This window comes from Bombina bombina, chromosome 4 (genome assembly GCF_027579735.1).
Source record: "Bombina bombina isolate aBomBom1 chromosome 4, aBomBom1.pri, whole genome shotgun sequence".
Classification (NCBI taxonomy): Eukaryota; Metazoa; Chordata; class Amphibia; order Anura; family Bombinatoridae; genus Bombina; species Bombina bombina.
The window spans coordinates 747,496,164-747,510,772 of NC_069502.1; the positions used below are offsets into that span (position 1 = coordinate 747,496,164).

Genomic DNA, 14,609 nt, shown 5'->3' on the forward strand with positions numbered 1-14,609 from the left:
GATGAAAAATCAGAAAAGGAGACTCACAAGAAAGAGCAGATAATTCAGAAACTCTTCTGGCAGAAGAGATGGCCAAAAGGAACAAAACTTTCCAAGAAAGTAATGTAATGTCCAATGAATGCATAGGTTCAAACGGAGGAGCTTGAAGAGCTCCCAAAACCAAATTCAAACTCCAAGGAGGAGAAATTGACTTAATAACAGGTTTTATACGAACCAAAGCTTGTACAAAACAATGAATATCAGGAAGAATAGCAATCTTTCTGTGAAAAAGAACAGAAAGAGCAGAGATTTGTCCTTTCAAAGAACTTGCGGACAAACCCTTATCTAAACCATCCTGAAGAAACTGTAAAATTCTCGGTATTCTAAAAGAATGCCAAGAAAAATGATGAGAAAGACACCAAGAAATATAAGTCTTCCAGACTCTATAATATATCTCTCGAGATACAGATTTACGAGCCTGTAACATAGTATTAATCACAGAGTCAGAGAAACCTCTTTGACCAAGAATCAAGCGTTCAATCTCCATACCTTTAAATTTAAGGATTTCAGATCCTGATGGAAAAAAGGACCTTGTGACAGAAGGTCTGGTCTTAACGGAAGAGTCCACGGTTGGCAAGAGGCCATCCGGACAAGATCCGCATACCAAAACCTGTGAGGCCATGCCGGAGCTACCAGCAGAACAAACGAGCATTCCTTCAGAATCTTGGAGATTACTCTTGGAAGAAGAACTAGAGGCGGAAAGATATAGGCAGGATGATACTTCCAAGGAAGTGATAATGCATCCACTGCCTCCGCTTGAGGATCCCGGGATCTGGACAGATACCTGGGAAGTTTCTTGTTTAGATGGGACGCCATCAGATCTATTTCTGGAAGTTCCCACATTTGAACAATCTGAAGAAATACCTCTGGGTGAAGAGACCATTCGCCCGGATGCAACGTTTGGCGACTGAGATAATCCGCTTCCCAATTGTCTATACCTGGGATATGAACCGCAGAGATTAGACAGGAGCTGGATTCCGCCCAAACCAAAATTCGAGATACTTCTTTCATAGCCAGAGGACTGTGAGTCCCTCCTTGATGATTGATGTATGCCACAGTTGTGACATTGTCTGTTTGAAAACAAATGAACGATTCTCTCTTCAGAAGAGGCCAAAACTGAAGAGCTCTGAAAATTGCACGGAGTTCCAAAATATTGATCGGTAATCTCACCTCCTGAGATTCCCAAACTCCTTGTGCCGTCAGAGATCCCCACACAGCTCCCCAACCTGTGAGACTTGCATCTGTTGAAATTACAGTCCAGGTCGGAAGCACAAAAGAAGCCCCCTGAATTAAACGATGGTGATCTGTCCACCATGTTAGAGAGTGTCGAACAATCGGTTTTAAAGATATTAATTGAGATATCTTCGTGTAATCCTTGCACCATTGCTTCAGCATACAGAGCTGAAGAGGTCGCATGTGAAAACGAGCAAAGGGGATCGCGTCCGATGCAGCAGTCATAAGACCTAGAATTTCCATGCATAAGGCTACCGAAGGGAATGATTGTGACTGAAGGTTTCGACAAGCTGCAATCAATTTTAGACGTCTCTTGTCTGTTAAAGACAGAGTCATGGACACTGAATCCATCTGGAAACCCAGAAAGGTTACCCTTGTCTGAGGAATCAAAGAACTTTTTGGTAAATTGATCCTCCAACCATGATCTTGAAGAAACAACACAAGTCGATTCGTATGAGATTCTGCTAAATGTAAAGACTGAGCAAGTACCAAGATATCGTCCAAATAAGGAAATACCACAATACCCTGTTCTCTGATTACAGACAGAAGGGCACCGAGAACCTTTGTAAAAATTCTTGGAGCTGTAGCTAGGCCAAACGGCAGAGCCACAAACTGGTAATGCTTGTCCAGAAAAGAGAATCTCAGGAACTGATAATGATCTGGATGAATCGGAATATGCAGATATGCATCCTGTAAATCTATTGTGGACATATAATTCCCTTGCTGAACAAAAGGCAAGATAGTCCTTACAGTTACCATCTTGAACGTTGGTATTCTTACATAACGATTCAATATTTTTAGATCCAGAACTGGTCTGAAGGAATTCTCCTTCTTTGGTACAATGAAGAGATTTGAATAAAACCCCATCCCCTGTTCCGGAACTGGAACCGGCATAATTACTCCAGTCAACTCTAGATCTGAAACACATTTCAGAAATGCTTGAGCTTTTACTGGATTTACTGGGACACGGGAAAGAAAAAATCTCTTTGCAGGAGGTCTTATCTTGAAACCAATTCTGTACCCTTCTGAAACAATGCTCTGAATCCAAAGATTGTGAACAGAATTGATCCAAATTTCCTTGAAAAAACGTAACCTGCCCCCTACCAGCTGAGCTGGAATGAGGGCCGCACCTTCATGTGGACTTAGAAGCAGGCTTTGCCTTTCTAGCTGGCTTGGATTTATTCCAGACTGGAGATGGTTTCCAAACTGAAACTGCTCCTGAGGATGAAGGATCAGGCTTTTGTTCTTTGTTGAAACGAAAGGAACGAAAACGATTATTAGCCCTGCTTTTACCTTTAGATTTTTTATCCTGTGGTAAAAAAGTTCCTTTCCCACCAGTAACAGTTGAAATAATGGAATCCAACTGAGAACCAAATAATTTGTTACCCTGGAAAGAAATGGAAAGTAAAGTAGATTTAGAAGCCATATCAGCATTCCAAGTTTTAAGCCATAAAGCTCTTCTAGCTAAAATAGCTAGAGACATAAACCTGACATCAACTCTGATAATATCAAAAAAGGCATCACAGATAAAATTATTAGCATGCTGTAGAAGAATAATAATATCATGAGAATCATGATGTGTTACTTGTTGCGCTAAAGTTTCCAACCAGAAAGTTGAAGCTGCAGCAACATCAGCCAAAGATATAGCAGGTCTAAGAAGATTACCTGAACACAGATAAGCTTTTCTTAGAAAGGATTCAATTTTCCTATCTAAAGGATCCTTAAACGAAGTACCATCTGACGTAGGAATAGTAGTACGTTTAGCAAGGGTAGAAATAGCCCCATCAACTTTAGGGATTTTGTCCCAAAATTCTAATCTGTCAGACGGCACAGGATATAATCGCTTAAAACGTTTAGAAGGAGTAAATGAATTACCCAATTTATCCCATTCTTTGGAAATTACTGCAGAAATAGCATTAGGAACAGGAAAAACTTCTGGAATAACCACAGGAGCTTTAAATACCTTATCCAAACGTTTAGAATTAGTATCAAGAGGACCAGAATCCTCTATTTCTAAAGCAATTAGTACTTCTTTAAGTAAAGAACGAATAAATTCCATTTTAAATAAATATGAAGATTTATCAGCATCAACCTCTGAGACAGAATCCTCTGAACCAGAAGAGTCATCAGAATCAGAATGATGATGTTCATTTAAAAATTCATCTGTAGGGAGAGAAGTTTTAAAAGATTTTTTACGTTTACTAGAAGGAGAAATAACAGACATAGCCTTCTTTATGGATTCTGAAACAAAATCTCTTATATTATCAGGAACATTCTGCACCTTAGATGTTGAAGGAACTGCAACAGGCAATGGTACTTTACTAAAGGAAATATTATCTGCTTTAACAAGTTTGTCATGACAATCAATACAAACAACAGCTGGAGGAATAGCTACCAAAAGTTTACAGCAGATACACTTAGCTTTGGTAGATCCAGCACTAGACAGCGATTTTCCTGTAGTATCTTCTGGCTCAGATGCAACGTGAGACATCTTGCAATATGTAAGAGAAAAAACAACATATATATAAAGCAAAATTGATCAAATTCCTTAAATGACAGTTTCAGGAATGGGAAAAAATGCCAAAGAACAAGCTTCTAGCAACCAGAAGCAATGAAAAATGAGACTTAAATAATGTGGAGACAAAAGCGACGCCCATATTTTTCGCGCCAATAAGACGCCCACATTATTTGGCGCCTAAATGCTTTTTGGCGCCAAAAAGACGCCACATCCGGAACGCCGACATTTTTGGCGCAAAATAACATCAAAAAATGACGCAACTTCCGGCGACACGTATGACGCCGGAAACGGAAACGAACTTTTTGCGCCAAAAAAGTCCGCGCCAAGAATGACGCAATAAAATGAAGCATTTTCAGCCCCCGCGAGCCTAACAGCCCACAGGGAAGAGTCAAATTTTTGAAGGTAAGAAAAAATGATTAAAACAAATGCATTATCCCAAATATGAAACTGACTGTCTGAAAATAAGGAAAGTTGAACATTCTGAGTCAAGGCAAATAAATGTTTTAATACATATATTTAGAACTTTATAAATAAAGTGCCCAACCATAGCTTGGAGTGTCACAGAAAATAAGATTTACTTACCCCAGGACACTCATCTACATGTTTGTAGAAAGCCAAACCAGTACTGAAACGAGAATCAGCAGAGGTAATGGTATATATAAGAGTATATCGTCGATCTGAAAAGGGAGGTAAGAGATGAATCTCTACGACCGATAACAGAGAACCTATGAAATAGACCCCGTAGAAGGAGATCACTGCATTCAAATAGGCAATACTCTCCTCACATCCCTCTGACATTCACTGCACGCTGAGAGGAAAACCGGGCTCCAACTTGCTGCGGAGCGCATATCAACGTAGAATCTAGCACAAACTTACTTCACCACCTCCATCGGAGGCAAAGTTTGTAAAACTGAATTGTGGGTGTGGTGAGGGGTGTATTTATAGGCATTTTGAGGTTTGGGAAACTTTGCCCCTCCTGGTAGGAATGTATATCCCATACGTCACTAGCTCATGGACTCTTGCTAATTACATGAAAGAAACACAGACATACACAACCACCCTCACAGAGGCATCCAGAGAAAATACACAAAGACAAACATACACACACCCTCACAGAGACACCAATAGAAAAAGCTCAAAGACATATGCATACACCCTCACAGACATCCACAGAAAATGCACAAAGACATGCACACCCACCCTCACAGAGAGACACACAGAAAAAAATACATACACACTCATAGAGACACAAACCAAAGCACAAAGACATAAACACAGACACCCACAGGAGGAAACATTTATACACCTTGCATCCCCTAAATCAACAGTGTGTGATATGCATGATAAAAAAATTGGAGAAATTAGGAGATCACTTTTTAAAGAATCATATTTGTAAATGTGCAAACAAAAATAATTCTGTGAATTCAAAATTGTACATTAATGATCTGGGTAGATGGCTAGATGAAGAAAAGTACTTTTAAAAGGTTGACATATGTTTGTTTTTTCCCCATTTTCCCCATCCAAGAGCACCACTTCAAATATAGTGTACAAATGTTCCCATCTGTCAGCTGTACTTATGGATTTTGAAAATGCTGTACTCTATATGGTCTTGGTGGAACCATAAGCTGTGTTACTCACACCATTAGATCTGGTTAAATGCAGGATTTAGGCTTGTTGGTATGTATTACAAAATTAAGTCAGCTGTAGTGTAAACTGAACAGTTTTAAGTTAACCTGTCTCATTTCAAACACTGAGCAATCTTAGTCTGAGAGTATAACATTTTATGCAGATGTAAAAATCTTAGATAAAATGCCTCCTTGCATCTGGAAAGTCTTTGCATAAAGGGCCAGTAAACTGGAATATATATATAAAATGCCAAAAGGGCACCTACCATTTGTGTATTGAGGAGGAAACATTTCGGCATGGTTTTGAATATAGAATTTCTACAGCATTGTCAAATAATCATAAATACACTGCTGCTAAAAAAAATAATTTGTTTTTATGGCCCCACCATACAACTACTACCACACTGAAGTTACAATCCGAAATTGCACAAATAAATAAAAAACATTTGCTAAGTAAGTCCTACCTCCTCTGCAAATTAAAGTGATCTGCCGTCTGACTCAGGCACATACTGTACAAACAAAGTGCCAAGTCTGTCTCACACTGTGCATAGTGGTTTAGTGCACACTCAGAAATCCTCTCAAATGCTAATACTTTACTCCTTGTAATAACATTTCCCATGTTTTTTTTTTTGTTAGTTCTTGCCTCATGGGGCCCCCCTGATGGCGGCCCTACTCTCAACTCTAGGATATTGATGGGAAGGAAAGACCCTGCCTGAGTCCATACACCCTGAGCCCTTAGGGAGTTCCAGACTGCTCCCCATCCTAACAGGCATGCATCCGTTGTCACTATCACCCATGAGGGTCTGCGGAAGCATGTCCCCTGGGATAGATGATCCAGCGACAACCACCATAGAAGAGAGTCCCTTGTCTCCTGATCTAGATTTATTTGAGGAGACAAATCTGTATAATCTCCATTCCACTGCCTGAGTATGCTTAATTGCAGAGGCCTGAGATGAAAACGAGCAAACAGAACGATGTCCATTGCCGCCACCATCAATCCGATTACCTCCATGCACTGAGCCACTGACGGACGAGGATTGGACTGAATGAGTCGACATGTGTTCAGAATTTTTGACTTTCTGACCTCCGTCAGAAAAATCTTCATTGAAATAGAGTCGATTAGAGTTCCCAGATAGGATACTCTTGTCTGAGGAACTAATGAACTCTTTTCCAGGTTTACCTTCCACCCGTGGGTCCTTAGGAAAGAAAGCACAATGTCGGTATGGGACCTTGCCAGTTGAAATGATGACGCCTGGATCAGTATATCGTCCAGATAAGGCGCCACGGCGATGCCCCGTGGCCTTAGAACCGCCAATAAAGACCCCAGAACTTTTGGGAAAATTTTGGGCGCCGTGGCCTGACCGAAAGGGAGAGTCACAAACTGATAATGCTTGTCCAGAAAGGCAAACCTCAGGAACCTGTGATGATCTCTGTGGATAGGAACATGAAGGTACGGATCCTTTAAAACTGACCTTCCGGGATCAATGGAAGAATGGTACGAATGGTTTCCATCTTGAAAGATGGAACTCTGAGAAACTTGTTTAGACTCTTGAGATCTAAGATAGGTCTGAAAGTTCCCTCTTTTTTAAGAATTACAAACTGATTTGAATAAAACCCCTGTCCCTGTTCCTGAATTGGAACGGGACAGATTACTTCCATGGAGGAGAGGTCTCTTACACAACGCAAGAACGCCTCTCTTTTTATCTGGTCTGCAGATAATCATGAAAGAAGAAACCTTCCTCTGGGGGCGAGAATTTCTTTACTCCAATTTGTATCCCTGAGCCACTATTTCTATTGCCCATGGATCCTGAACGTCTCGTATCCAAGCCTGGATGAAGTAAAGTCTGCCCCCTACTAGATCCGGTCCCGGATCGGGGGCCAGCCCTTCATGCTGACTTGGGAGCAGCCACATGCTTCTTGGATTGTTTACCCTTGTTCCAAGACTGGTTGGGTCTCCAGGTAGACTTGGCTTGTGAATAGTTCCCTTCCTGTTTAGAGGAAGAGGAAGGGGAGATTCCCTTGAAATTCCGAAAGGAACGAAAATGACTGTCAACCTCTCTGTTTGGATCTTTTATCCTGATGGAGGAGATGGCCCTTGCCTCCCGTGATGTCAGAAATAATTTTCTTCAAGTCAGGACCGAACAGGGTCTTCCCCTTGTAAGGAATAGCCAGAAGCTTAGACTTGGATGACACATCCGCAGACCAAGATTTCAACCATAAGGCTCTGCATGCTAAGATGGAAAAACCCGAACTCTTAGCCGCCAATTTGGTAATCTGCAGAGAAGCATCTGTAATAAATGAATTAGCCAATTTAAGAGCTTTAATTCTATCCTGTATCTCTTCCAAAGCAGTCTCAATTTTAAGAAACTCTTCCAGAGCATCAAACCAATAAGCAGCCGCACTTGTAACTGTAACAATGCAGCCCGCGGTTGCAATAGCAACCGCTGATGAACATAGATCTTCTTAAGAAGACCCTCCAATTTCTTATCTATAGGATCTTTGAAAGCACAACTATCCTCAATAGGAATAGTAGTTCGTTTAGCCAAGGTGGAAATAGCTCCTTCCACCTTAGGGACCGTCTGCCAAGAATCCCTGATAGCGTTAGCTATAGGGTACATTTTCTTGAAAACGGGAGAAGGAGAGAATGGAATTCCTTAGCAATAATCTCTGAAGTTCTCTTAGGAACTGGAAAAACATCAGAATAAGAAGGGACTTCCAGATATCTATCCAACTTACTCAATTTTTCTGGAGGAACCACAATTGAATCACAGTCGTCCAGAGTCACCAAAACCTCCCTCAATAACATGCGGAGGTGTTCCAGTTTAAACCTGAAGGAAACCACTTCTGAATCTGTCAGTCAGTGGGCAAGACACTTTCTGAGTCAGAACGTTTCCCTTCGGATAGGACCTCCATACCCTCCAATTCAGAGCCCTGGGAGGGTACATCTGAGATCGCCATCAAAGCATCAGAAGCTGTATTGACCACGTGGGTGTCCTTCCTTCTGCGTTTGCCTTGAAATACGGGGAAGGCAGATAACGCATCTGAAAGAGTAGATGACATAACTACAGCTATGTCCTGTAGCGTAATCGCAGCAGAAGCTGCAGAGGTACTAGGATGCGCCTGAGCAGGCGGTAAGGGCTGTGACGCTTGGGGAGAAAGTTGCGGCATATCTCATCGGTAGAACCCTGAAAAGCATCCACTTTTGTCAAACTTTTATCAAAGAAAATTTGCTCTCTAAAATGCCCTCTCAGTACATGAGGGACAAAAAGAACAGGAGGTTCCACTTCCATAACAAATTAAGCAAGGCAAAATTGGTCGTGGGTTGAAAAAATGCAACCTGCTGCACTTAAAACATGAAATAATATGAGAACAGCCTAATATGACTGTTGTCAAAATCTCCTGAAAACAGCGTGTAACTGTGCCTTTAAATTATCAAATAACACAATTTTACTGCACTCACTCTAACGGTCAGTCCTAAAACAGGACGTAACTGTAACTTTAAAAAATAAATCACGATTTTCACAGCAACTCTGCAGTTAATCTAATGTGCTTGGAGAATAAACGACAAGAAAGCAGTACACCTCTGTCGCCTCAACAGCTCTGCTGAGGCGCCTAGCTGCCCCCAAGTTACACCGACTACTGCCTGCTGAGTTTCCCACTGCCTAAGACCGCTTGCTTTAATTTACCATGCGGTTTTAGGAATGCCAGTAATGTCACTGAATCCGGATGCTCCGTAGCCAGAAAACAACTGCGCGGCTTTTCTCTGAGTGCGCGAAGATAACCCCGCCCTTCGTGGGTGTTAAACAACACACAAGTTCTTCCGGCCAAAAAATGTCTTCCTTTAATACGTTCTAACACACACTCATGCCGCTTTAACTTCATGCCCATAATAAAAAACATTTACCCCTACCGCCGGAGCCTTAATTTCATAACTCTGTAACCAGGGTCCCCAGCGTCATTGCCCACAGCCGTCATGTGTTACAATAGGAGCCTTTAGTTTAATATCATCGCTCCTAGGGGAGTCAGATAAGTAATAATTACAGCTGTCTCTGAGGTAATACTGTCCCAGAAATAAAACGCTGCACATACCTTAATGCTGAGCGACAGCATGAACGGTCCCACAGGATCAAGAGGTCTTCTTTCCCTCCTGCAGTTCTGTGGAGACATACAGGGTCTTAGATAATATCTGCTAAGAACATCATCTGAAGGGCAGCACACAGTATGGGAGGCGCAGTGAGAATTTAATCCCACCAGTTCCCAATGCTTTAAAGCCACCTGTAGCTCTACTCTAGAGGCGGACAAGGAATACAGCTACACCCTGTAATAAAATAGTACTCACTGGCACCATTTTAAAAATTAAAAACTCTTGATTGAATAATCTAAACTAACACCTTACTTTACCTCTTCCTATCACTAACACAGGCAAAGAGAATGACTGGGGTGGGAGGGAAGGGAGGAGCTATATATACAGCTCTGCTGTGGTGCTCTTTGCCTCCTCCTGCTGACCAGGAGGCGATATCCCACAAGGATGAAATCCGTGGACTCATCATACGTCTTGGTCTATATAAATATGTTGAGTCATACATATGTATACCTTCCAATTAAAAACAAAATGACAGAATATGAAATTAAACAGTTTTTAAAAAGTTGGTAAACCAAAACAATAAATACATTAAAAGGGACAGTCTACACCATTTTTTTTTTTAAATTGTTTAAAAAGAATAGATAACCCCTTTATTACCCATTCCTAAGTTTTGCATAATTAACACGGTTACATTAATATACTTTTTACCTCTGTAATTACCTTGCATCTAAGCCTCTGCAGACTGACCCCTTATTTCAGCTCTTTTGACAGACTTAAATTTTAGCCAATCAGTGCCCTCTCATAAGTAACTCCACGGGCATGAGCACATTGTTATCTATATGGCACACACGAACTAACACCCTCTAGCTACTTAGAAATTAGCATAAGCGTCTACCTTGGTTTAGCATTCAACTAATACCACCAAAAGAACAAAGCAAGTTTGATAAAAGTCAATTGGAAAGTTGTTTAAAATTGCATGCCCTATCTGAATCATGAAAGTTTAATTTTTAATAAACTGTCCCTCTAAGGCAAAGAAAGATATACATTTTGCACAGAACATGCAGATAGCAAACTTCTATGTATTTAGCAATCTATCTTAGCTCTATGTATAACAGCTGTAGATGGACATATCGGTGGCAAAAAAAAAACAGCCACTGAAGTAGAACACACTGCTTATTCTAAATTTATATATATATATATAAAAACCTTTGAAAAGTAGAAGGCAGACTTACATTTTAAGATATAGATCTGTGGCTCAAGGGATTTCTTTAGCCCTGTACTCTTATGATAATGAATTATAATCTGAAGGGTAACTGAATATATCTGAAGCTTTAACACACCCATTGGGCATTTATATTAGCACTTATATTGCTTACATTCAGAATCTGGGACGGAGGACTCTGATCCTGGCTCTTCAGTTCCAAATGATGATGTGTTGCTGTCATGGACACAAGATGTAAACGTACAAAAAATTAAACTGTTATTCAATTAAAGTAAAATGTGAATATACTGACTATAAATGAGATCATGGTTGTCTTAGAAAAAATATTTTATAATTTTACCTTTCATCAACTGGTCCTTGTTCCAAATCAGTACCTTTCAAAGGTTCTAGTTCCAAATCATCTTTAACTAGTTCAAGTTCCAGTTCCAAATCAATATCTTTCACTGGGATTAATGGATCCAAAACTTCAGGACCATTCTCACGAACAGGAATATATTTAACTTCTTCAAACTCCCCTGAACAAGATAAAAAAAAACAAAACAAAAAAAAAACAAGTGGCAAGTTATTAAAACTGCCCTAAATATTACAGCCACAAGCCATAGACATTTATACTCTGCTCAAACTTATCAGAAGACATCCTACACAAAAAGGTACCGTATAGATAAAACCATTATACATTGCTTGCTAACAAACAACCCCCCAAGCAATTCCAGCCCCGTGTATCCTAAAGCAGTGCTTTTCAACTCAAGTCCTCAAACAGTAACAGTTCTGTTTTAGTTTTTGTTTGTTTTTTTAACCTGGGCACAGCTGACAAAAAAAAAAAAATCAATCAGTGGTTAAAAAGGGACATAAAACCCCAAAATCTTCTTTCATGATTCATAGTTCTCTTGGTATCTTTTGTTGAAATGGATAACTAGGTAGGCTCAGGATCAGCTAATTTATGGACGCACATATATGCCTATGTTATTGTCTCACCCAACGCGTTCAGCTAGCTCCCAGTAGTGCATTGCTACTTTTTCAACAAAGGATACTAAGAGAATAAAGCAAAGTAGACAACAGAATTAAATTGGAAAGTTGTTTAAATTTGTATGCTTGATCTGAATCACACAAAAAAAAGCTTTTGGGTTTCATGCCCCTTTAAGCCACTGATGATCCCAAGAATGGAAATCACTAAAATATGGCGTATTAGATGTATGTGAAGACAAAATTAAAAACCCTTTCTTATGCACAGCAAGATGATGCATACGATTGCACCTGGGTTTCTGCATGAATGGGGGAAGGAAGTGTATACACGAACATATAGAACTGTGTAGTATTTTGTAGAAGGGACACGAGAGTGTGCAGATGGCAAGTTGCTAAAGTTTTCTGTCAGTATTTAAGTAAGTTTCTCAAGTTTTACAAAATCTTTAAGACAATGAAATGTATAGGAATTGGGGGGGGACTTTCACTTTATAATTCCCCTATGTTTTTGTCTATGTCAGGTCATTAAGTGTGTACATACCTGCGGCCAGATATGGTATGAAAGTACATGTGTTAAACCTCTTTGCAAAGATAAAAGAGCAGAAAGTATTGATAAGTTATTTGTTTTTATGCAAGGCTAGAATTGTAACTCATTCACCTTATAAGCTATTCAAGAGTACAAATACAGAGGTACACAAGTCCATTTTATTTTGTTACATCTAAAAAAGACACAGGGAACTTTTTTAAACTTTCTTCAATAAGATTTTTTTGTGAAAAATGTTATGCTTGTCATTTTGAAAATTGCATTGCAAATTAGTGCAGAGGAAAAAAGAAAATTTATGCTTACCTGATAAATTTATTTATTCTTAGACACGATGAGTCCACGGATCATCTTCATTACTTATGGGATATTCACCTCCTGATCAGCAGGAGGAGGCAAAGAGCACCACAGCAGAGCTGTTAAAGTGACTGTCAATTTTTCCGGTTTGGATGATATATTTATGTAGACAAACATCCAATTAAGGATACCGCCAATATAATTTTTTAATAAAACTATTAATTTGTTTTTAATTTTATATAGTAAATATCGTTCATTTACTTTACCCGCTCCTCCCACTCACTGTTTCCTTATTCTCCTCCATATTACGTATACAGCGGTCCCACCCGCTGTTTACGTATCGGCAATGCGCGCTCCCGTTTAAGTCTGCCATTGCGCATGTGTTACTCCTGTTTCCGCTGTCAAACAACATAGTATTCATTGAATCAGTACATTCAATGAATACTATCGTTGCGAAGCGAAGGACAGGATCTCCTAGCCCCAGCCTGTAATACCACCAATTAGAAGTAAAATACTCCGTATACTAGTCTATACTACTATACTAAAAAAACTCTGTATCCTAGTCTAATGCGCATGCGCGAAATGTGCACTCGCTTACGCTAATGAGCTGAGAACCACAATAGAACGCAAGCGAAAGGACTCATTACGTCATCCTAAGGGGGTGGGTCCCCCTGTGGTTAGAGCCGTTATTGGCTCGGAAGACGTCCATTATAATCAACACGAACGGAGCGCGAATGCCAGGTGGAGGATGAGAATAATGGGAAACAACATAAATTATTAAAAATAAAGGTATATATTTAAATATTTACAAATTGATGAATGAAAGTCCAGTTTTTTATAAACAACTGTTACAGAGAACCTTAGTCATGAAGCTGACTTTACATTCACTTTAAATAGCTCTCCCTTCCCTCCCATTCTAGTCATTCGACCAAAGTTAGGAAGAGAAAGGAAAAGCCAAGGTGCAGAAGTTTACAATAAATAACATCCTGTCTTAAAAGGACAGGGCGGGCCGTGGACTCATTGAGTCTAAGAAGAAATAAATTTATCAGGTAAGCATACATTTTCTTTTCTTCTTAAAGACACGATGAGTCCACAGATCATCTTCATTACTTATGGGATTCAATACCCAAGCAAGAATACACGGATGATACGGGAGGGAAAAGACAGGATACCTAAACGGAAGGCACCACTGCATGAAGAACCTTTCTCCCAAAAGCAGCCTCAGCCGAGGCAAAAATATCAAGATTGCTAAACTTTTGTAAAAGTGTGAAGAGAAGATCAAGTTGCAGCCTTGCAAATCTGTGCCACAGAAGCCTAATTTTTGACTGCCCATGAGGAAGCAACAGCCCTAGTGGAATGAGCCATTATCCTGTCAGGAGGCTGCCGTCCAGCAGTCTCGTATGCCAAACGTAGAACACTCTTCAGCCAAAAGGAAAGCAAAAAAGCCGTAGCTGTCTGTCCCCTACGTTTGCCTGAGAATACCACAAACAAAGAGGAAGACTGGCGAAAGTCTTTAGTCGCCTGTTAATAAAACCTTAAAGCACGAACTACATCCAAATTGTTTAAGAGCCTCTCCTTAGAAGGATTAGGACACAAGAAAAGTACAACAATCTCCTGATCAATGATTCGATCAGAAACAACCTTGGGAAGAAATCCAAAGTTCGTACGTAAGACGACCTTATCCGCATGAAAAATAAGGTAAGGGGGCTCACATCGTAACGCTGAAATCTCAGACACTCTGCGAGCAGAAGAAATCGCTACCAGAAATAAAACCTTCTCAGATAACAACTTGATATCTAAGGAATGCATAGGTTCAAACTGAACCCCTTGCAGAACCTTGAGAACTAAATTAAGACTCCATGGAGGAGTAACTGGTCTAAACACAGGCCTAAGTCTGCTGAAGGCCTGACAAAAAGACAGACCATCAGGGACATCAGCTAGACGATTGTATAACAGGATAGATAATGCTGAAATTTGACCCTTTAAGGAACTTATGGATAAGCCTTTCTCCAATCCTTTCTGGAAAAAAAGATAAAATTCTAGGAATCCTAACTCTACTCCAGGAGTAGCCCCTGGATTCGCACCAATAA

General features: G+C 40.1%; 1 protein-coding gene across 2 annotated transcripts in view; it reads right to left on the minus strand.

The window, feature by feature from the left end:
- Positions 1-14,609, minus strand: part of AHCTF1 (AT-hook containing transcription factor 1) — a 178,983-nt gene that overhangs the window by 78,492 nt on the left and 85,882 nt on the right. For both annotated transcript variants that reach the window (XM_053711010.1, XM_053711009.1), the window contains exons 30-31: positions 11,062-11,236; positions 10,876-10,937 (exon numbers count right to left, since the gene is read on the minus strand). In XM_053711010.1, the coding sequence (XP_053566985.1) occupies positions 10,876-10,937; positions 11,062-11,236 (237 nt within the window). The remainder of the gene's footprint in view (positions 1-10,875; positions 10,938-11,061; positions 11,237-14,609) is intronic.